The sequence below is a fragment of the Rhinatrema bivittatum genome, chromosome 9 (genome assembly GCF_901001135.1).
Source record: "Rhinatrema bivittatum chromosome 9, aRhiBiv1.1, whole genome shotgun sequence".
In the NCBI taxonomy this organism is placed as follows: domain Eukaryota; kingdom Metazoa; phylum Chordata; class Amphibia; order Gymnophiona; family Rhinatrematidae; genus Rhinatrema; species Rhinatrema bivittatum.
Window position 1 is genome coordinate 234003796 of NC_042623.1, and position 24788 is coordinate 234028583.

The window sequence follows — 24788 nt, forward strand, 5'->3', positions numbered from 1 at the left end:
TGCACCTTGTGACTTGTGTTAAAACTTTCACATTCATGTTAGACTTTTCTTTTTCAACAGGCTTTCTTGTGAATCTGTGGCTTCATTTTGTGGTTTATTTTAATTTTTGAAGTTTAATTTTTTTTAGTATCTGTAAATTTTATGTATGGAAAATAAGATGGAACAAATAAAACAGCCATTCTAAAACTGATAGTTTTCTGATTTGAAAGTCATGAGTTTTAAAAATAAGTATTTGAAATATTGCTTTCTACTTTATTTTTTATATACTTTTAAAACAAGTTGCTATTTTGTTGAGCTTTTATTACTGAGCAAGGGTTAATATTTTGACAATCAGGATAACTGTCTAATGTAGTTTAATTATGCTGTGCTGTAATTTTACTCACTGTTTTGTTGAGCATACATAGACAATACCACGTACAAGATAATGGAATTAATACTGTGAATATAACATTGATTTGAAAATAAGAATAAAACTACTCATAAAGCCTAAATGTAATGTAAGTACAGTTTTTGAACCAAGGAGAGACAAACTGGTGGGTTCTTATATGTGTAAAGGGAAAGAATGCAGATGTGGTTCAGGAATGCATTACAACATTTTAGAAGGGGTGATGGAGTCCTTATATACTGAGCACATGCTATGCCTCAGTATGGTTTCTGCACTTGTTGCAATACATTCAATTGTTTGTCTCATGATTACAAAGAAAAAAAATCTGCTGGAAAAGGAGACAGGATTGTTTGGTAATAAAGCGTTTTATTTGACTCTTCATGAGCGATAAGGATGCACCAAGCTAGAAGTTTTTAGTAACCTACATAAGCATATTAATGTTAAAATCAAACTGCCTAATTTGTTCCTAACAATCAGGTTTAACTTACACACCTAGTTTATTATTTTAAATTGTTACCGTACTATGATGGCACACGAGTAATTTGTAATCTATACCACCCATATTTCTCTTTATCGTGCCCTTCTGTAAACTGTTGTGATGGTATTTAACTTAACGACGGTATAGAAAAAATTTTAAATTAAAAAAAAAATATATATATATCCTTAGGTAGGATTATAGTGTTTATGGGAGCAGTTAGAAGCAATGGAATGCTGGCAAGTGCTGTTGGGAGGCAGGGGAGTACCTCCCCATAGGAAATCAGTGGGGATTTTTTGGGAGGGTCCATTCTCCAAAAATACACTATTTCTGTTTTTCAAATTTTGAGAGATTCCCATATCTTCTAGCAAGCCAAGTTTGTCGACTTTGTCCCTTCTTTGGAGTTATTTTGCCCCAGATGTACAGACAAACAGGGATCCAATTTACATAAGTCTTTCCCACATTCCATATGTTGGAAAGCATACAAATATAATTTTGTCAAAACTGAAAAGTAAAATTGATAGAGATATTTAAAATATGTAAATATTAAGTGAAACCAAGAGTATGACAGTGTCTGCAAGGGAGAATTCTAAAGTAACATTAAAATATGTAATTAACCACATCAACATTAGAGCAGTAGCCACTTCATTAACTTCTACAGCAGTTGTTTTACAGTAGAAGGTCTACATCACTGTTTTTCAGTGTTCCAGGAGCTTCCATAAAGGATTCTGTGCACAATGCTGGTAACACTCCTTCACCTTGTTCCAATGCTGGCACTGTCACTGGAGCAGCTGTTTCCTTCTGGCACTGTGCAGAGCTCTCAGTGATTTGTGCTGCCCACCGCCAACACTCCTATGCTGTGTTTGTAATTTTGAGGTATCATGAGGTAAAAGGGAACAGGTGAGAAACAAAAAGAGACAAAATATAAAAAGGGAATTAAAATACAAGGCAAAAAAGCAAATAATGAAAGACAATGGGATAAAGAAATGGACAGAAAAAAAGAATAAAAAGTTTCATTTTTGCTTCATAGGATTGCCAATTGGAAGTTCTGAAGCATTCCCTTCCCCCTCCCATGCTTGCCAAGCATAAATTGCAAGGGACTCTATATAATTTTACAATATATTATAGGGTTTTTAAACTAAAAATAAAGTTGAAATCCACTTGTCTTATGTATATATAAAAGGCTGCATTTTAATATTTATGCATCAGTCATCCATTATGAAATTCTTTGTTGGAATTCTGTTCATGACTGGAGGCATTCATTTTTTGCTCATAGGATTTGGATTGTTAATTTCCATTTAAGTAGAAATAATTGACATTTCCAAAATGAGCTTTACAGTATATTCATTATAATGCTATGGCAGCTATGCTAAGTTACAAATATTAATATTGTAAAGACATTTAAAAAATACATGCAAAAACATTTTAATACATCAGACCCATAGGTGGAAAACTCAGTACAATGAATACAGACTCCCCAAGATTGGTTTTTATGTGTGTTAAATGTAGCCAGGTCTCAGCACACTGCAAACTGCTTTCTCCTGATTTTTCTGCTATTTGTGCCTTGTGGGGCTCCAGCACTGCACCTGATGGAAAAGGGAAGACACATTGTCAGTCTTTAATACAGAGATTTCTTTATGTGAGGAAGAGAGACACAGAACTTGAGACATTTGTGCAAGACAGGAGGCAGAGGCTCATGTTTGTTTTTTGTCAGTTATATTATGAATGTTTTAAAATTATTCTCTGCATAGAATTATGGATATTGCAGAATACAAATGTGTAAATAAATCCGTGATCTAAGTACCAGTGATGCTATTTGTACATAATATGAAACACTAGCCCTTATACATTATCATGTGCCACAGACAAGATAAATGCATGTACTTTATGTAAGTAATTTGCAGGATGGCATATTTATAACTATTCCCAGCACCACTTTGCCTCACTCATGTAGGCGTGCATGCATCCATTCACCAGCCCACTACTGTAAAATCATAATATAGTAAATAACAGATAAAGACCAATTTGCTCATCTAGTCTGCCCAGCTGAGATACCATGCCATGTAGGTAACCAACCATGCGCTCCCCCTCTTGTCTTCTACCTAATCTCTTAATCCCACTCCCAGCATATCGATCCCAAAAGTGTCTAAAAGTTGCCTCCGTGCTGGCCTGTACCATCTCCACTGGTAGGCCATTGATTTTTAAAATGCTTCTCAGGAAATAGTTTATATATACAAATGTAGCTCTTCTTTAACTCTGCAGTTTAAACCTATAACTGAGCCAGGAAACCTTTCCTGAACATACCCAGATCAGTCCAGACAAGTGGGTTTTATTCATCCCTACCAGCAGATGGAGGTAGAGAACATGAGAGGGCCACCTTTAATCCCTCAGTATCTCTCTACCTCCAGCAGATGGTAGAGGTGCTAACTCTGCAGTACTGACTGACTGGATATTTTAAGGAAAATTGCTCCCCGAGGTGACAGGCTCCTGCAGAAGGGTCATCCCTTGGGTTGAGCCGGGCGAATGGGGGGTTGGATGCCCCTAGCCAGCTTCAGCCCGCGACCCTGGGACCCCCGACAGCCAGTGGTCTGGTTCCATCAGTGGGCCCGAAGCCCACTGAGAGAACCAGCCCAAGACAGGGATGTACTCTTACTTTTATTTTTCTGCTTTCCTGTGTGTCTGGGCCTTTAAATCTTTGTTGTTTAAAAAAAAAAAAAAAAGTCACCGGCAGCTGTCTGCTTTTGCAACAGCAGAAGCATGTGGCGGGCTGTGCGGCCTAGCAGGCAGAATGCAACAGCAGAAGCATGTGGCAGGCTGTGCGGCCTAGCAGGCAGAATGCAACAGCAGAAGCATGCGGCAGGCTGTGCGGCCTAGCAGGTTGAAATCCTCTGTGAGATCATCGGGTGCAGGCCAGGCAGCAAGTGGGCGGATCAGGGGATCATTCGGAGGAGGGTGGTCCTGGTCAGGGCGGATTCACTCCATTGGGGGCTGACTGTACTCCTGAATGAGCCACACGGTTTTCAGTCGTGGCAGCGGCCTGTTCATTGTGTCAGCGGGGTTTGACAGCTGGTGTGTGTGGTGTGCCCCTCCCCCTCGCGATTCGGGCTGCGGGAAAGCACGGCAAGCATAGGATTGCCTGTTTGGATTTTTATTTTGCCTTGCTTTATTTCTTGGTGCTTGTTATGACAGACAAGCAGCTCAGAGAGACCTGCAGGGCCTGTGGTAGCCCATCGGTTGGCCTGAATGGACCTCCTCCTCTGCACGGAGTGTGCTGGAGGGGGGTCTGAAAGGCAAGCAAAGCCGCAGAGGCATTCGCGGACCACGGCGGTGGTGCGGGGATCACGGGAAGGAGTGGTTATGGCTGCAGAAGCGGAGCTGGATAGGGGGGCTTCTCCCCGGGGTTCCGGGGGGGGCTTCTCCCCGGGGTTCCGGGGGGTCCCCGCCGCTCCTGTCTCCCATGGTTTGACCTGGGGAAAAAGGTCCGGATGTCTCGGGCCCTAGCAGCCCCAAGCGCCATTCAGGGGCCCCTGGGGGGCTTTTGCCCGAATTCGTACTTTTACTGCATGAGGCCTTCCTGGCTAGGCAGGCAAGTAAGTGCGGTGTCACAGAAAGCCCAACAGGTTCGGCAAAGCAGGGAAAGGTCCCGCTGCGAACTCTGCCTCCCGAGGGACGGCTAGCGCAACTGGAGTCTGACTCGGAAGATTCGGACGAGTCTCAGCAGGAGGATGAGATCTCCTCTGAGGCCGATCAGGATGGGGACCCGATTGGGGATCCCCCTCTGGACCCAGGGGACTCTAAAACTGAACAGGGGACCTTGGAGGGTCCGGAGGCTGAATGTAATGATCCGTGAGTGATCTGGTTTTTCAAGAAAGAGGAGCTTCGCCTGCTTATACCTCAGGTGTTGGAGGCGCTGGGGATTAAGCTCACTCTGGAGGATTCAGAAACTGAAGGGGTTAATCCGGTTCTGGATAGCCTATGGAGACCCCCCAGCATTTTCCCAATTCTGAAGAAAATCCAGAAATTGATCAACAAAGAGTGGGATTCCCCCTACTCGGGTCTGCGAGTTGGCAGAGCGATGTCCAAGCTTTATCTGCTTTTGCAGGACCATCTGGACGTTCTCAAGGTCCCAAAACTGGATGCAGCAGGTTCGGCAGTCACTAAGAAGACCACTGTTCCGGTGGCTGGAGCTTCCGCTCTGAAGGATGTTCAGGATCGGAAGTTGGAAGTGCATCTCAAGCGAGCTTTTGAGGTCCTGGGGCTCGGTCTGCGGGCGGCAGTATGTGGAAGTCTGATGCAGCAGGCCTATTTATGTTGGATCCAGAAGCCGCAGGAACAGTCTGCCTCTGGTACTCTTTTCCCAGTCCAGGCAGCCCGCCTGGAGGCAGGGGTTGCCTATGGCACTGATGCCTTGTATGACTGGTGAGAACCACGGCCCGTGCTATGGTGTCTGTGGTGGCATCCAGACGACACTTGTGGCTACACAACTGGCCAGCGGATCTGTCATCAAAATCGCAGCTCTGTAATCTGCCCTTTCAGGGGAAACTGCTGTTTGGTGAGGACATCGATCGTCTGATGAAGTCGCTGGGTGAGACAAAGGGTAATAGGCTGCCAGAGGATCGAAAGTCTGGCCGGAAACCTTTTTCTTCTCAGCCTCGCTTTTGGGAGTCCAGACGTTTTCGTCAGATGAGGCCCTCAGCGGCCTCGGCCCCAAGACAGTCCTCGCATAGGCAACAGTCCTTTTGAGGGGCTGGAATGTCATCTAGAGGCGGATCCACCCAAGGTGCGGGTGGCAATAAGTCCTCATAATGAGATCTGGCAGGTCCACTCCTCGTCTCTGGTAATCGGGGGCAGGCTGGCCCAGTTCTACGGGGAGTGGACCAAGATCACTTCCAACCGGTGGGTGTTGAGCGTGGTGAGAAACGGCTACGCCTTAGAATTTTCTCGCCCACTGCGGTCAGTCTTTCTGGAGTCGCGTTGTCTTTCCCGGAGCAAGTGAACAGCGGTCCAGGAAATGCTTCAGCGGTTGCTAAGTCTGGAGGCGGTTGTACCGGTGCCAGTGTCCGAACAGGGATAAGGCATATATTCCATCTATTTCGTGGTGCCCAAGAAGGAAGGCAGTTTGTCTGGGCAGGTCTGCTCGGGGCCTTTGGTCGATGTCGGAACAGACATGGTCCATCAATTGCCTAGAGATGAGAGCAGTATGCCGAGCTCTGGAGCAGTTTCTACCCTTGGTCTGCGATCGGATGGTGCGAGTTTTCTCGGACAATTCGACCGCGGTGGCTTACATCAACCGCCACGGGGGAACGAAGAGTCCCATGGTAGCGCAGGAGGCTCAGCTGCTGTTCGAGTGGGCAGAGCTTCATCTCAAAGTAATCGCTGCCTCCCATGTCGCAGGAGTCGACAACGTCCAGGCGGATTACCTCAGCCGGCAGCAGTTGGATCCGGGATAATGGGAATTCTCTCAGAGGGCCTGGGAGTTTGCGAACGGTTGGGAACCCCGCAGTTCGATCTCATGGCAACGAGTCTCAATACCAAGATGCAAAGGTTCTTCAGCCGCCGGAGGGAGTCCGTGGCGGTGGGGCTCGATGCTCTTGTATGTCCGTGGCTGACCGGAGTCCTTCTGTACGTCTTTCCTCTGAGGCTGCTGATAGCAAAGGTACTCAGGTGTGTAGAGGGCACAGGGTCAGTGATTCTGGTGGCTCCGGAATTGCCTCACCGTCCGTGGTTCGCGGATATGGTGCGGCTGGCAGTGGAAGGACCGCTACGCCTGACCAATTTACCGGATCTCCTGCATCAGGGTCCTTTATTTCTGATCAGGAGGATCACTTTTGTCTCGCAGCCTGGCTTTTGAGAGGAGGCGATTGTGCACGAGGGGGTATTCGGAACCAGTAATTACCACGCTGCTCCAAGTGAGACGCCCTGCTACCTCTTTAGCCTATTCCAGGATATGGAAGGTGTTTGAGACCTGGTGTGGACACCTGATGTGGGTATTGGACACCTGATGTGGGTATTGGACACCTGGTGTGTCCAATACCCTCTTCAGGTGTGGACACCTGAAGAGGGTATTGGACCCTCTTCAGGTGTCGGTGTCCCATATTTTGTCTTTTTTTGCAGTTGGGTTTATCCAAAGGATTAGCCAATAGTTCCCTTCGGGTCCAGGATTCTGCTTTGGGTTGTCTCACAGGGAGAGTCCAGGGGAAGGCCTTGGCATCCCATCTGGATGTGGTGCGTTTTCTACGAGGAGTCAAACATCTCCGTCCACCTCTGCGTTGCATTTTTCCAGAATGGAATCTTAATCTCATTCTTTTTGAGGAGCCGCTTGAGCCTCTGAATTGGGTATCTTTGAAGATCCTGACTTGGCTAGAAGGATTTCGAAATTGCAGGCGCTTTCGTGCCATGATCAGTTTCTCTGGATATCATCTGATACGGTGTCCTTGCATATGGTACCTTCGTTTCTTCCTAAGGTGGTGTTGGTTTTTCATGTAAATCAATCAGTGAAGTTGCTCCGGTTTCCGGATTGGGCTCGTGATCCCTCGAAGGGATGAGAACTTCACCTTTTGGATGTGAGACGGATTGTATTACGTTACTTGAAAGTCACTAACGCTTTTCGTCATTCTGATCATTTGTTTGTCCTGTTCGGGGGAGCAAAAAAGGGCGAAAAGGCGTCTAAAGCTTCTTTTTCTCGTTGGTTGAAAGAGACTATCTCTGCAGCTTATGTATTAAAAGGAAGAACGGTTCCAGTGGGTCTTAGAGCAGATTCAACTCGAGCTCAGGCGCTGTCCTGGGCTGAGTGTCAGCTGGTGTCTCCCCAAGAGATCTGTAGAGCCGCGGTGTGGTCTTCATTGCACACTTTTACCAAGCATTACCATTTGGATGTGCGGGCCCCGGAGGCAGCCCCTTTTGGAGAGAGTGTTCTTCGAGCGGGTCTTTTGGGTTCCCGCCCAGTGTAAGAGGGCTTTGGTATATCCCGCTTGTCTGGACTGATTTGGGTATGTTCAGGAAAGGAAAATTGGTTCTTACCTGCTAATTTTCGTTCCTGTAATAACACAGATCGTCCAGAGGCCCGCCCTGAGGATCTCTGCCGAAAGACTGCTTGGTCTACTGCTGTATTTATTTGCAAAGCAGATTTGCCATTTTTTGGCTTCAATTTCTAGGTTTAATGTTTTCTGCATGGTTATCTAGTTGGTCAGGGGTATCCATGTTGGGAGCCTCGTTCGCTCTTTATTTTTCTTATTTTGGTTTGGGTATTGATTAATACTGAGGGACTGCAGGTGGCACTCGTATATGTGGTAGTGCCCAAAGTTTTGTTTTCTACCTCCATCTGCTGGTAGGGATGAATAAAACCTGCTTGTCTGGACTGATCTGTGGTATTACAGGAACAAATATTAGCAGGTAAGAACCAATTTTCCTTTCACCTCCCATAGATGCCCTCAACACATATACATATACATATATATATATATATATACACACACACACATATACATACATATATATATATATATATATATATATATACATATATATATACATACATATACATATACATAGTCAGTTGGTTCACTTCATTTCTAAAAGACAGATTCTTCAAAGTCACCTTTAATAATTGCTCATCTGATCCCTACCCACTTGAAACAGGAGTGCCGCAAGGATCTGCCTTGTCTGCCATTCTATTTAATATTTATCTTCTACCACTCTGCCACTTCATTGCCAATCTAGGCATCCCATTCTTCCTCTATGCTGACGACATCCAGCTACTAATCCCTATAACATCTACTATTGAAGAAACCATTTGCTTAACAGTAAAATACCTCAAATCAATCCAAACTTTTCTAAACCAACTAAAACTATGTTTAAATATGAACAAAACCGAATGGATCCTAATAAAAAGAAATTCCTCAGTCCAACCTTCACAATTACCTTATATTCAAATTGATAACTCCAATATTCAAATGAAGAATCCAATAAAGGATCTTGGCATATGGATAGATAATGATCTGAGCTTTAAGAATTGTATCGCTATAAAAACAAGAGAAGGATTTCATAAACTCCAGATTCTCAAACACCTCAAACCTCTTTTGTACCCAAATGACTTCAGAACAGTTCTTCAAACCCTCATCTTCTCAAGCCTGGATTATTGCAACGCAATTTTCTTAGGTTTACCCAAAGCTACTCTAAAACCACTACAATTACTGCAAAATGCCGCTGCACGAGTACTCACTGGCAAAAGGAAGTTTGATCACATTTCTCCAACCCTAAAAAATCTTCATTGGCTACCTATTACACAAAGAATCAAATACAAATCCTTAACCATTCTCCACAACGAAATCTACAAAGATAACAATTCCTCTCTGAACAACATGATATCAATACACATATCACCACGTACTTCAAGATCTTCTGACAAACTACTCCTAATCATTCCACCCCTGTCATCTGCGAAACTATCAGCCACTAGAGATAGAGCCTTCTCGATAGCAGGACCGATAATATGGAACTCTATCCCAGAATACCTAAGCTCTATCAGAGATCCCAAAACCTTCAAAAAAGAACTAAAAACATGGTTGTTTAGACAATCATTCACAGACTGATATGACAATTCCTGGTTTATCCCACTTCTTGATTTCTGTAACAAGCCTTTTTCTATTTACTTAAGTTATATATTGCCTACTGATAACTTGTTCTACTCTGCATCTTTGCCGAGATGTTATTTATTATCTGTAATTATCCTTAACATATACTCGTTCTCTGTATGAAGTTGTATAACTCGTTCTCTGTATGAAGTTGTTTCACTGTAAACCGGGGTGAAGGCACTCAGCTATACTTCGGTATATAAAAGAATATAAATAAAACAAATAAATAAATAAAAAATATTCAGTTATATCTATTTATATAGTTATACTTTTGTTTCCTCTTCTATTCTTTACTTTAGTTTCTAGTTTTCTGTTAATAGTAGTCCAATCCCCCCTACCTGTTCCATGTATTTTTCTACCTTCAATTTAATGTAAACCAATATGATGTACCCACTAATGTCGGTATAAAAACGTTTATAAATAAATAATAAATATACATTTTGCCCATCTCTTGATGTTCCACAATTGAATCAGCTGGGTCATCTGTGCACTTCATATGACTCGCCATATGTCCAGGTGGGCTGGCGTATTCTCCATTGCTGTGGCTTGTTCTGTGAAGTTAGACTGCTCTCATCCAATACTGCTGAACCAGGAAAGTTTTCTGTGGTCTTTGTATTGCCTGTCACCACACCTACTAACAGCTATTTGACAGGTGACAGCATACACCCCTACCACAGCTCCCAAGCACAGGTGTCTCTCTTTCTCTCCCTAGCCTTCTGTGTGCTATGAGTGTGGCCTAGCAGGCTCTGGCCCCAAGAACCAGGCACATGTCAATGAGAAGTCCCTCCTGCCAGTGTTTTCATATGTAAGAGGGACCAACAACCGTCAAAAAACTGCAGAACATTGCTAGGGGGCAGCAGCACTTAAAAAATAATGGTTGAACAGGGCTGGTGCTAGCTTTTTTGCTGACCTGTGCGAACAATTAGACAATTACTGTGAGCCATCCCCCACCCCCGATTTATTCAGTCTCTGTCCCGGGCCTGTCAAAAAAGCCCAGCTACCTCTAGCAATCTATATTTTAAAAAACTGACACCTGCCCCCCACCCGCAGATTAAAAGGAACATCATGGCCTCTCTATTTTCGGCTGCAGGCGGGTTGGGCTTTGCCTGCAGCCTTTCTGCCTCTTTAATATCTGTGTAATATAATTCCTAAATAGTTCTACTGGACTCATTTGATCAATAATGGGGAAATTAATAACCCTAAAATTTAGGGAATGAGTGTAATTTTCTATATTTTCAAGCTTTTTATGAAATTCTCCCTCTGTTTTTATTTGTTGAATTTGAATTTTTTTCAGCTTCTACCAATCGTTCTTCTATAATCAATAATTTTCTTTTGCTGAGTTTCTATTTCAGAATTTCTTTTCACGGATTTATTAGTTTCATTTACTGCATCTGTTAATTTCATAATGGTTGAATCCAGCTTAGCAATATAATTCCATAAAGTTTCCATCGTTATACTAACAGGTTTCACTATTACATTTTTAGTAATTTTAGCTTTAGTATTTTTCTCAATATCTTTTTGTATACCCTTCACACCTTCCTGTCCATCTCTCAAGGCCTCACAAGCCGTAGTAGGAGATTTTCCTATCATGGCTCAGCTTAAACAAAGGCCAAGGGGGATCCATAGGGAGGGGAGTGCAGTGTGATTCCTAGTCCCAGCACCTTAGTATGTGTACTAAAACATAACTAAAGCATATCTAAAAAAAAGGAGTATTATATACTGTTAAGAAGATCCTAGTTAATCATATCATTTTCTTTTAGCTACCAGATACTGTTAAATTCTATTAACCTTCAATTGTATAAGTGCATAAACACCAAGAAAAATGTGTGGCCCTTCAAGCTGCCTGCTGTGATTTTCAATCATCACGGTGAATTGTTTTCAGAATTCTGTAACACTATCCGAGTGCTTCAATTAGCATGTTATCTCTGTCTGTGTACCAAATTTTAAAAACTGGTTAGTATACCAACTGTGCTGAGATGATGCACTAACCTCTTTGTTGATTGTTTAAGCATTAGAGTGTTGTTCATGAAGTCAGGACCTTTTATGTTCCTTTGTATGTGGGACTATTGAATGTCTATTTTATTTTTTTAATTCATATATTTTTATTGAATTCAGAAGAATTTTTATGTGCAATTGCTGTTTAATGACCATAACAGCTTATCTAGAAAAATGTTATCACTATATTGTACTGTATGGTTTATTGAATGATACCATAAAAAAAGATTGCAATTACAGCACCTGGGTTTGAGTGATCTACAGGTTTCCAGCTATAAATTTCTGTTTAGTCACACAGATAAATGAACGATAGTACTTTGGATACAAGGAGCACTAATAACTTCTAATTTACACAACAGAATAAATATTTGAGGAAACTTTTCCCCCCTAGGTTTAGAAATTCTGGAGTGTTTTTGGTTTTGTTTTTTTTTTTTTTTTGTTTTTGTTTGTTTTTTTTTTTTGCTGTTTAAGGAAAAACCTAATATTTGTCACCAAAAGATGTCAAGTAATTTTTTTTAAGTAGTAACTAATTCTTGCTAAATATAAAAGACATTTTTTGTTGGGTATTTGGAGGAGAAGTTTGGGATTGTTTTTGAAGAAGATGCCAATACCATGAAATAAATGGTATGAAATGTTCCTTAAAGTGTTTATCTTTTACAGTGCTATACATAGATTTATTTATTTATTGTGCTTTTTTTCCAACCATCTAGGTCAATGGCACAGATGTGGATTACGAATATGAAGAAATTACACTTGAAAGGGTAACGTAGAGATTTATGTATTCTGAGAGAATCTGATGCATTGGGCCACATGTACTAAGCATTTTCCCATTAATACAAAATGGGAAATACCTTTTAACAAGTCTGGTATTGTGGAAAGCAGCTTTCTCTTTTGAACTCATTCTATGAACATTATTATTAATAGAAAGTACCTATAGATGCAGTGATTATATTTACTTATTTTCTTTGACTGGTTTGCTTTGAATATTTCCATAATATAACCCTAACAGTCAAAAATGGGTTTTGATAAAACATGGTACAAATAGCAGGATATATTGTCAGAAAAAAACATTCAAATTAGAAAAAAATAAAATTATTTTCTCTTCCAGAATATATATCATACAGATTTCAAGAATACCTGTGTACAATGGTTCATCCTTGTCACTTTTGCAATCATCTTCTTGGGCTCTGAGGTTGTATACTAACCATGACAGAAGAATGAGCGGAATCTCTCCCCACACAGGGCGGGTGTCTAGACTGGCCATCCAGAATTAAATGGTTTAATGTATAGTTATACACTGTGGGGCAGATTTTTAAAAAATATGCGAGCGCGTACTTTTGTTCGCGCACCAGGCGCTGGATTTTATAAGATACGCGCGTATCTTATAAAATCCGGGGTCGGCGCGCGCAAGGGGGTGCACATTTGTGCAACCTGCGTACGCCGAGCCCAGCGCGAGCTGCATGTTCCCTCCGAGGCCGCTCCGATTTCGGAGCGGCCTCGGAGGGAACTTTTCTTCGCCCTCCCCCCACCCCTCCCCGGCCCTATCTAAACCCCCCCTTACCTTTGTGCGCGTCGCCGGCAGCCCCGCTCCGAGCTTTGGTCTCGGGGGCGTGGTCCGGAGGCCTTGACCACGCCCCCGGGCCGGCGCCACGCACCCGGGCCCGCCCCCGAAACGCTGGGGCACGCCCCTGAAACGCTGCATCGTTTCGGGGACGCCCCGGACACGCCCCCTCCCCGCCCCTTTTCGAAAGCCCCGGGACTTACGCGCGCCGGCGGCCTATGCAAAATAGGCGCGCTGGCGTGCAAGGGCCCTGCGCGCGTAAATCCGGAAGGATTTACGCGCGGCCCTTTTAAAATCCGCCCCTGTATAAATAAGTAGTAATATTTTTCCTGTTAAGGTTTCTTGGTAGCCTGGCTTTATATATTATAATAATATTTTATATAAATAACATTCCTTCTTGTAGAGTTTATAGTTAAGTGTGACTGAGCTATGAGCGCAGGAGAAGCTGAGTTCACATCTTGGTAGAAACTAATTTCATTATTTTAGGTATTGTAGTTATTTTTGGTTTCAAGTTCAGTGAATTTTTTTTCACCCTGTTTAGTTCTTAGGAATATATTTAAATCTGGTATACCATGGGTATGAACTGGCATATTATTACTGAGTAAGCCAGGAGTACCAAATCCTTTGTATCTATTTTTTTACTTATAAAATACGATGTCATTTAAATATCTAAATCAGATTTTCTTTTCCTGTAATGAGCAGTAGAGATGTGCATTATTTACTTGTATTGGTTCGGGCTTCGTTTTTGGGCCCCTGCAGGAAATTTCGTTTTTCCCGCGGTTTGCATTTTTTTTCCTGTGGGTCCTGATTTTCGTGTTAATGCGCACTAACGGGAGTTAGTAAACACTAACATTTTAAAGTTAGCGCACGCACTAACATTTGAAAGTTAGCACGCACATTAACACGAACTACGAATTTTTCCAAAATTTCAGAAAAATTCCATTCGTTTTTTGGTGCCCCCATGAAAAACGAATGCACATTTCTAATGAGCTGTAACCTTGCAGAAAATTAGTATGCAGTCTGAACTCAGTTTAAAATACTGCATAGCAAACATATGGCTAGGGTGACCAACTGTCCAGTTTTGCAGCCAGGGGCCAATCGGTGGAGGCAGCCTGGCAACACTCCAATCACCTGCCTGTTTTCGGAGCTTGGTTCGACACTCTTCCTCCTCTGCCTCTCCCATAGCTGTTGCACTTGGTACTTTGTGCTGTCCTCCTGGGAGTCGCAGAGGAAGAGGAGAATCGAACCGAGCCCCAAAGACAGACAAGCAGATTCTGCCTAGTAAAAAAAAATTTCATTTGAAAGGGGGAAAAAAGGGAGGGGGGGGGGGCTGTGGCCAGCTGCCCCTCCCCTGCCCCCAAGTGTCCAGTCCTGCTCCAAGAAAAAGTTGGCAACCCTACATATGGCTGACCCAGTCAGACTTTTCCAGAGGAAAAATATCCAGGTACCCAACTGATACACATTAACTGTATGTTGTCAGTATTCCACAAAGTTGTGCAGTAGTTGTGCAGGATGTTCACCTCTTGGAAATAATCTCTGAGCCATCAATTAGGTCTGGGCCTACTTATACAAACAAACCTCGCTGTACTTGCGCGATATCGATCTGTACATAGTTTCCCACAGTGATCATTTTCAGCTTAATTTTCTGACACACCACTAAAAGAAGGTAGCTTTAGAGTATTTTTGAGGAACCCAAAAGAATGAAGCAGTATATCTTAATTTTATTTATTTATATTGCTTTATATTCTTCCTTTTGGACATTTCAAGAGCACTATCTGTGCTTTTTCTAGCAAATAAGGGAGCCAATGCAAAACATTGAGCATTGTTGTGCACTGAATTTCAGCACTTAGTTTAATGCGCAGCTAATTTTTTATTAAACTCCCGATGCAGTAAACTAATAGTATGGTAATGCATTGTGAGTTAGAAAATGTGCACAAACTGGAAAACGTGTATAAAGAAAAGGTTTAGCATACAGCAAAAGACGACTCATGTTTTATGTGCAGAAAACACGATTTATTTGCACAAATCGTTTTTCCACTATGATTTATGTGCAAAAAAAATGCTTTCTGCACATAAATACTGACTACAGGTCTCTGCTTCAACCCATAGACTAAAATTAACCCTGGAAACTTTACTCCACCTTGGACTAAGAATTGAGTTTCCAGCGCTAAGAAAACATGAGGGTAAGCCAGCACACCTTTCTGCATTGGGAGGTAATAGCTAAGACCATCATCAGCATGGAATTTCCATGCAAGGTCCCTAACTTAAATGCACATTGTTTTGCGCAAAACTCCTTGCTGCAACAACAGTAAAGTTTGTACATAAAAACTGTGCACACAACCAAGGGTTAAATTTGAGGACTACCGAGCATCAGCCCTAAGATTAGGAAAGGATCATCATCAGAAAGGGAAACTATGGCTTGGATGGCATGTTAAACTAATTGTGCTCTAAATGTACTAGGTTCAAGTATAAATTTATTTATACATAGTTAAGACTTGTGCAACCCCTATACATTTGGTTGTCCCTGTATTACTGTTTCATTAAAAGAACCAAATCTTGCTCTTAATACGAACAGCCAGAATAAATCACTTTAAAATAGTGTACCATCATTTATTTCTGCATTGTCTAACTGCATTGAGCCTATTTGGAAAAGAAGTCTATAAATTAGAAATAAATATAGCACTAGGTACTTGATGGAAAAAAAATCTTCTGTTTGGTTGGATTCTGGTTATTTATTTATTTATTTATTTATTTATTTAATTTTATATACCGACAACCGTTTGCACATCGTGCCGGTTATCTTCACTGTAATATTAGGATGAAATGTGCTTTGTTCTGAGCTGTTTGCTCTGACCCATTGCTGGACCTGTCAGGGATCCCATTCAGGATGGACATCAGAGCAAGGATCCCTGATAGTCTAGGAATGACCAGGAAGAGAAGTTTGTTATTGGACCATGTAATCCAAAACTTACAAAGGAAATAAAGTTAATGTGATATATTTTAAACACAGAGGGGCAGATTTTAAATACTTGCGCGATCGCATACTTTTGTTTGCGCAGCAGGCGCGAACAAAAGTACGCTGGATTTTATAAGATACACGCGTAGCTGCGAGTATCTTATAAAATCCGGGGTCGGCGCGCGCAAGGGGGTGTACATTTGTGCAACCTGCGCGCGCCAAGCCCAGCGCGGCCTGCCTGTTCCCTCCGAGGCCGCTCCGATTTCGGAGCGGCCTCGGAGGGAACTTTTCTTCGCCCTCCCCCCACCTTCCCCTCCCTTCCCCTACCTTTGTCGGCAAAGTTTGCGCGTGTCGGCCGGCAGCCTCGCTCCGTCCTCCGGTCCCGGGGGCTGGTCCAGAGGCCTCGACCATGCCCCCGGGCTGGCGCCACGCCCCCGGGCCCGCCCCCGAAACGCCGCGGACACACCCCCTCCCTCCCCTTTTCGAAAGCCCCGGGACTTACGTGCGTCCCGGGGCTTTACGCACGCCGGCAGCCTATGCAAAATCGGTGCGCCGGCGCGCGGGCCTTTTAAAATCCGCCCCAGAGGTTTTACAACCATCAACTGTAAGTTATCAGGGATTACTGGCTCCTTGTTGAATGGAATTTATGCTTTTTAAGTTCATTTCAGAATATTCTAGTGTAACCCTTTCTTTTTCTTTTTTGGGGGGGGGGGGGGGGGGGGGGGGGGGGGGGGTTAGGTCCTAAGGGCACACAAACTTATTTTTACTCTTAGGGACATGCATCTGGCAAACACTCTTCCCATACTTGACTCTCCATCTCAAGAGTGGATTTTTTTTTTGGGGGGAAGCTCTCACTTGTGGCCCAGGCAGTGGTGTGTTTCTTTATGTGGTTAGGTGCTGCATCCCAAAGGGTGAGATGCTGGGACAAACTAGGCAGGATTAAGGCTCTGGATGTTAAATTAAAAGTTTACTGATTCTTTAACATTTGTTCCATACAGCTGATTGCTACTGATGTGATTTTTTTTTTCTGAGTAGGTGTCCTTAATCGCAGGTATGTCAGTAAAGCTTCCCATAGTGATTTTAAAGTGCACAAAGCTTTCCCAACAGCCTCCTATTGAAGAGGTCCCCTCAATTGCAGAAAAGGTCCTATATGAGTCCAGATTTTCACAGACACCCAGCCTGTCTTGGTCCCATGGGTTGGAGATCTAGTGGAGAAACTCCATAGATCTTGAGCCTTTCTTCTCTGTCTCAGTAACGGTGACTTCTTTTACAGGAAAAGTCTTTACGATGCGGGAACCATTTTACATTAGCCCTGGATCTCAATGGGGAGGGATGGGTCAAAAATCTCCCCACAAGCAATATCCAATGCAGAAAGCTGGATACATCTCCAGCCATAAAACTTCACTCATAAGGTGGTGTCACTGGTCTTGACCACCAAGGGAGTAGAATGGGCTCACAGGTCTTCAGTCCTCTGAATGAGAGTCCCAAAGGCAATCCGGTCCAGAAATCTATCTCACTAACAGTAGAGGGACCCTCTGGCAGGGAGTCCACAATGAGAGTTCCCTTCAAAAACAAGAAGCATGGAAAGGCATGGGAGGCCTCACCAGGGAGTAGGAAAGGGACATCCACACAGCACTGAGGCTACATAAAACTGACCACACAGAATATTAAAATGGCTTCAGTAAATAAGCATAGCCAACCAATCCCAGCCCTCCATGTTGGGAGAGGCTGAAGGGGATGGAAGGCTCACAAAAATGTTTTTAAACAGTGACCTAGGGCCATCTAGTGGCTGAATCAAGGGGGTGCCATACTAGTATGTGTGGTTTTTCTGTTACAAAAATTTGACTGCAAATTCCTGGATGCTGTTGAACTAACAAGAAAACCTCGATGAGCACAAAAGTCGTACAACAGACAAAACATGTTGCCTTGCTTCCTCTTTTGCAAAATTTATCTTTATTTGTTACTGAAATGCATATTATTTTTTAGGGAAATTCAGGACTTGGTTTCAGTATTGCAGGGGGCACAGACAATCCACACATTGGAGATGATTCAAGTATTTTCATAACAAAAATCATTGCAGGAGGTGCAGCTGCACAAGATGGAAGACTTAGGTATGTTGACACTTGATGTGTTTCTGGATTCATTTACTTTCATAATAAAGGAATGAATTGTAATTCTTCATGTTGTAAAGGTTTCTTTTACAGTTACTATAGTTGAACACTGCCATATCATTTATTCTCTAGTTTCTAAATAGCATAAAAATGAATTTATCTGTAGTAATCAGCCTGCTATAAATGTATTGGTCTGTCTAGAATTACATAATTTCATTAAGAATCATATGTTTTAAATATAGTAGTATATTTCATATAGTGTCTAATGTGGGTTTGTAAGTATACTAGTTTAGTATTAATAAATGTTTTTATTAATTTGTCCACATTACACATTTTTCTAAAGGCATATTTGTAAACCACCTTTTAAAGTCCTAATCCTAATTTTAGTATTAACCATAATTCTAAATTTGTCAGTTTTTACTGTTACTATTTTTTTATGAATAATATTTGTTAAAATTCCATTATAATTTCCATATGGCATTTGTCTGAACTTGTTAGGAATACACCTCCACCTTTAGCTCAGCAGACCAACTCATTTCTTCCTAGGAAGAATTCTCATGGTACCTGCTTCCTCTCAAGATCCTTTCTGCTGCTGCCACTCCTTCAGTCTTTGTATTGGTCTGTTGGTGATTTTTTTTTATGAGGGAACAATAAGGACCTTAGAACATATTTAAATACCATGTTGGGTCAGACCAATGTTCTTTGAACATTGGCTTGTCTCAGCATCCTGTCAATCCAGGTTGCAAGTACGTATTTAGATTTATTTTCCACTTTTTTTTTCATTGCTTCAAAGTGGATTACATTCAGGTACTGTAGGTATTTCCCTATCCCCAGAGGGCTTACAATCTAAGTTTGTACCTGAGACAATGGAGGGTAAAGGGTAAAGTGCCTTGCCCAAGGGACTTGAACCCTGGTCTCCTGGTTCATAGCCCACTGCTCTAACCACTAGGCTACGCCTCCATTCCCAATACTGGGCAGATCCTATGAAGTAGGATCCTGTCAATCGCTCTGGGGCTTATGCACTATCATGCGTGGTAAAACGGAGTGTGTACATCCACATCTCTTCAGCACCTGATGCTGTAATTAAATAAGCTGCTACCGCACTAGGTAGAAATTGTGCTTCCCTAGCTCTCAAAAGCATCGGGTACCCAGGAGACATGGCTTGTATGCACATAAGGAAAACAGGCGCTCAGTAAGAGTGTCCATTTATCCCGATGCAGATAATTTGTACGCACAATATACATATGGAAAAATCAGCCTGGAGCATGTAGATTGTGCGTGAATATTGTGCTTCCAGAAATTTTTTTTTAATCAAGCCCTTACATTTTCCCTTAATTTTAATTACCGCATGCACTAAATCTTAGTATCGCAAGTATACTAATTAAGAGGAACCAGAGAGAACAGTATTTTGTTTTTTTATGTGCCCTTGACTTGCCATTTGACTTAACGCCATCCCCGGAGCTGGTCTTAAATTTTCTAGGTTAAAACGGGAGTGTTGGGCGATTAATTACTTTCAGCATCGCAGGGTAATAGCTAGTAGCTTCATCTACATGGAATTTGCGTGTGATGAGCGTTATTAGCTACGCATTTGGGTGCCCATTTTGGCTGCGCTAATCCCCTTATTGCATCGGGTGTTACTCTAGTGTGTCCAAAACACATGTCCAACCGAGGGTAAATCTGTGAGCTAGGCTGGGTGCACTTTATTGCATCGGCCCCCCCTAAGAAATAGTAATAGCTTTCCGTAGTCTACCTGGCTAATAATGTATTACTGACTTTTCCTCTAAGAACTTGTCCAAACATAAACCCCTCATAACTAATCAAATATTGGCTGTTACAAGACACAGTTAGGCATGATTCTTGCTCCTCCTTGCTATCAGTCAGTCATTTCCCTCAGAAATCCACTGCTTGATATTTCAGGCCTGGAGCCTCAGCTTAGAGCCTCTGGCATTTCCACCTAGTCCTGCAATTGCATGAGACCCAAATTTGAAAGTGACTGTAGAATCAAACTTCAAGCCAGGTACCACAGTCATGCAGCCTCTTTCAAACACCGGTATGGTCCACTCTATCAGACTCTTACGATCACCACAGCTCTTCAAACAGGCCTCAACTACACTGAAGGAGCCACTAGTGACTAGCAGACTCTTGTGCCCAATAAAAGCCTGTAGTATTTCATGCCAGCAGACCAACACAGAGAGATGGAGCAGTGCAAGGGAACCTGGGGGGAAGAAGGCATCATAGGAGCTCTAGTATTGGTCTGCCAAACCAGGAGGTGGTTCTGTATGCTCCATGGGCTAGACTAACAGAGAATTGGTAGTCAAGATAAACTCCTCTTTTACAATGTTTTCCCTTCATGTGGGGTTCAGAATTATCAAATTTTGATTAACATGGATCCCAAACATTAATATGCGACAGATTCCATAGATGAAATTCAATATGTTCATCTTTTATGCAGTAAAATTCCATTAATTTGCTTGTTGGAACCCAGTTCTATCAGTATTCTATCTGTAAGCCTCTTATTTAATTCTGAAATGAGAATGTCCTACATATTCTATTTGCTAATTTATCTGGAGCAGGATTATACTTCAACCAAACATTAATATAAAACCTACATTTACTTCATTATTTTGCTTTATGCTTACCATCTTGTGGTTTATTAGTAAGTCTGTTGCTCATTTTAGGGGATTTTTATAGTATCTGCTTAAATGCATGATGCATATGTTTACTGTATTAACTGAGTAAGAATGTTGGATTAAAATCAGGGCTTAATTTGTGGGGGAATGGCCTGAAATAGAGTTCCATCATTGCTTTTCGGACTTAAGGGACAGAGGAGCAGGGGTATTCTGTTCCAGCCCTCTCCTCCAGCCTGTAGGGAAGAGGAGAGGGTGAGTCTGAAGCAGAGAACCTTACCCAGCCTCTTCCCTCCTCTTCTACAAGAAGCAGGAGGAGAAGGGGTGATAGTAAAGCAGATGTTGCAGAGCAAAAAAAAAGACACAAAAATGGAGTTGAATTATCACAAGTTTCAAACTTATGAACAATAATGCTAGTCAAGGCTTCTTAAACCTAAGCCTTGATAAGCACTACAACTCACAAGTTTCAAACTTGTGCTAATTCAACCCCTTTTTGTGTCTGTTACCCAGGACTTAATTTCTGACCCAAAAATGGTGTTCTGCCATCTTTTTTTCTGGTGGTAAATCATGTCTGGTTGTCCCACAGAAACAGAGCAGAGCTGATGGTGTAAATCAGTTCCAGCTCCCTGAAGAAATGGACTAGAGCCAGTGGTGGAAGGATAATTTCTGGGCCCCCCCCAGGCCTCAGAGAAAGCAGCGTGTTGGAGCTGCTTACCCTGAGACAAGAGCAGCCACATGGCCTTGATTATATATGAAACTTCCTAGTGCAGTTGAGACACCATGAGAGAGATGGGAAGGGGTGAATATCTGTCAGCCTCACTGCTTCTGCATGCGTGTGCCTATATACGAGAGAGAGAGAGAGAGTGTGTGTGTGTAGGAGAAGAGGTCACATGCAGCTCCTGATCCACTCGGCTTCCCTTCCTTCACAATAATTCCATGTCTTGTTTACAAATTAAGCCCTGATTAAAATATTCATGTACTAAAATCATTGCAGTACAACAGTTAAATGCAACCATTGCTGTCTTCAGGGTTAATGACTGTATATTACGAGTTAATGATGTGGATGTACGTGATGTGACGCACAGCAAAGCAGTTGAGGCTTTAAAAGAAGCAGGATCCATCGTACGGTTGTATGTCAGGAGGAGAAAACCTGTCACTGAAAAAATAATGGAGATAAAGCTTGTGAAAGGACCTAAAGGTATACAGAATGAATAAAGCTTGTGCTGCATAAAATAAGTTTTGCAATTGTATTAGTGTATATATTTCTACTGTTGTGACTTTCTGCACCTGTATCGCAGGAAAGTATTATATATGTAAATTAGACAATATTCATTTTACACAAAATCCTTAAAGTATCTGTAAAGCACAAACTTATTATATATGAAAAATACTTTCTCATTTACTTTGTGTACATCAATGAAGAAACTTAAATATCAGTAGACTGATTTAGATAGTTCATGTCAAAGACCAGTTTTTAATCATGAATTTTTCAAAACTAAAATACCTAGGTTTTTTATGTCTAAATAACTCTGGGTTTCCCATTCTGTATGTATGACAAAACTCTGACAACTATGTGCTACTCACACAACTCATCTTTTTATAAAATTTCGTACATTACCAGACCATCAAGAAAAAGTCTTCATTTGTGCGAGGTGGCCATAGCTGCTTTCTCCGTTTTACTGATATGGTTGAGTAGCAACCAAAAGCAGGCACATAGCTGAATAAGTGTTAGGAAACGATAGTTGGGCAAAATAATTGGTGATAAGATTCAAGCGGTCAGCAGAAGAAAAACTTACTTAGCTGACATTCAGGACTTCTTAGCAAAGAGAAGAAATTTCTTAGTAAGAAAATTGACAAATTGTTCTTTTGAAGAGCAATGGGCAAAACTGAAAGGAAATATTGTAAGGGTTACAAATTTTTTTATTAGGAAGGTATTTAAAAATACAAGGTCACTGTGGTTTTCTAAAGAAGTGGCTGAAAAGGTAATGGAAAAAATGTTAGTGTTCATAAACAGGAGATTGCAGAAAGAGGAAGACATGCAAGAATATCCAGAAAAGCTACAAAAAGCTGGGGAAGAAGTCAGAAAAATGAAAGCGTAAATGGAAGAAAAATAGCTAACACAGTAATTAGAGATGTGAATCGGAATTGGTTCGGTTCCGGTTCCGATTCAAATCGTGCATTTGTTTCGTCCGGCCCGATCATTTATTTTTTTTTTTATCGGCTGCACCCGATCCGATAAACAAAAAACCCACCCCGACCCTTTAAAACCGCTCCCTTAGCCTCCATCACCCTCCCGATCCCCCCAATGGCACGGTTCCCCTGTCACGTGGTAAGGGCAAAGGGCCATCGGCGCCATTTTTATTAGTGGCAGCCGACGGCCCGAGAGCAGATCGCTCCCGGGGCCCACTGGACCACCAGTTAATTTTAAAACGTTTTTGGGGGGGTCGGGAGGGTGATGGAGGCTAAGGGAACGGTTTTAAAGGGTCGGGTGGGTTTTTTGTTTATCGGCCAACAGCCCGAGCGCAAGAGAATGCTTCCGGGACCCCCGCTGGACCACCAGGTAATTTTAGAATGTTTTTGGGGGGGTCGGGAGGGTGGTGGAGGCTAAGGGAGCGGTTTTAAAGGGTCGGGGTGTGTTTTTAGGTTGTGTCCTAACTCCCGTTAGTGTGCACTAACCCGATTAACGATTTTTTCACGATAAATCGGTGGAATTTCTATTGTATCGCACTCTTTAACAATTAATGACGATTTAAAATTTTAAATCGTCAAAAAACAATTCACATCCCTAACAGTAATGACTTTTTTTTAAATGATATATTAGTGATAGGAAGATGTGCAAAACTAGGATTGTAAGACTCGAAGGTGAAAGAGGGGAATGTTTAAAGGCTGAAAATGGAATGGCATAAATATTTCTGTTCAATTTCACTGAGGAAGGACTTGAAATAAGACCACAAATAATTGTCAAAAATAAAAATGGAAGGGAAGTAAACGTCAAACAATTTTCAGAAGACTGTGAGGAGCTAGCAAAACTAAAGATAAAGTAATATGGTCAGATGGGATACATCTGAGGATATCATGGTGAACTTTAAGGAAGTTCAGGCAGCTCTCAACTTTAACATTCAGAGTGGATCCAAAGGGCTGGAAAAAGGCAGATGTGGTTCCTCTTCATAAAAGTGAAATGAGGAGTCTGAGAATTAAAAGTTGGTTAATTTGGTGGTGAGTAAATTCATGAAATTGCTGCTAAATTTGAAAATAGTTTAGTTTCTGGAATCCAGTGAATTTCAGGATCTGAAACAGCATGGTTCTACCAGACCTAGGTCTTGTCAGATGAGTTTAATCAGTTTCTTTGACTGGGAGATCAGGTGAGAGAGTTAGATGTAGTGTACTTCGACTTCAGTAAGGCATTTGACGTGGTACCACATAGGCAACTACTAAACAAACTGAGCCCCCTATTTATGAGGTCAAAAGTGTCTGAATTAGAAACTAGTTGAGTGAAAGGTAACACAAAAGGTGAAGGTAAACTAAGTTCATGCCAAGGAAAGGGGTGTTAGCCGTAGGGTTGCAGGGATCAATCTCTGCAGTTTTCTTCAACCTTTTGGTCAGAGATATTGCAGAAGGGCTATTTAGAAAGGTGTGCCTTTTCTGCAGATGATACCAAAATCTGCAACAGATCTAGACTCCCTAGAAGATGTGGAGAACATGAGGGGGGAGGGGGTGGAGCTAGTGAAGCTTGAGGAATGGCAACTAAAATATAATGTTAAAAAAAAAGTATGGTAATGCATTTGGATTCCAAAAACTCAAGGGAGTGGTACAGTATAGGGGATGAAGTTCTATGCACAAAACAAGAGTGGGATCTGGGGATAATCATATCTGATACTCTTTGTTTAAATCTTGTATTAAACAGAATGAGATCATATAACACTCAATGTACCTTGAACTCTGAAGTACACCAAGCAAAATGGACAGTTCTGTAATTTTTTTTCAAATATAATACAATGTACCATGGATACATCATTAAAGAAGAGGAATAAAGGAAATAGTTACT

The 24788-nt window shown here is 42.0% G+C and overlaps 1 protein-coding gene across 17 annotated transcripts in view; it reads left to right on the forward strand.

The window, feature by feature from the left end:
- DLG1 (discs large MAGUK scaffold protein 1) overlaps positions 1-24788 on the forward strand; it is an 890153-nt gene that overhangs the window by 408462 nt on the left and 456903 nt on the right. For all 17 annotated transcript variants that reach the window (XM_029615884.1, XM_029615888.1, XM_029615886.1 and 14 more), the window contains 3 exons: positions 12199-12249; positions 17992-18116; positions 21772-21941. In XM_029615884.1, the coding sequence (XP_029471744.1) occupies positions 12199-12249; positions 17992-18116; positions 21772-21941 (346 nt within the window). The remainder of the gene's footprint in view (positions 1-12198; positions 12250-17991; positions 18117-21771; positions 21942-24788) is intronic.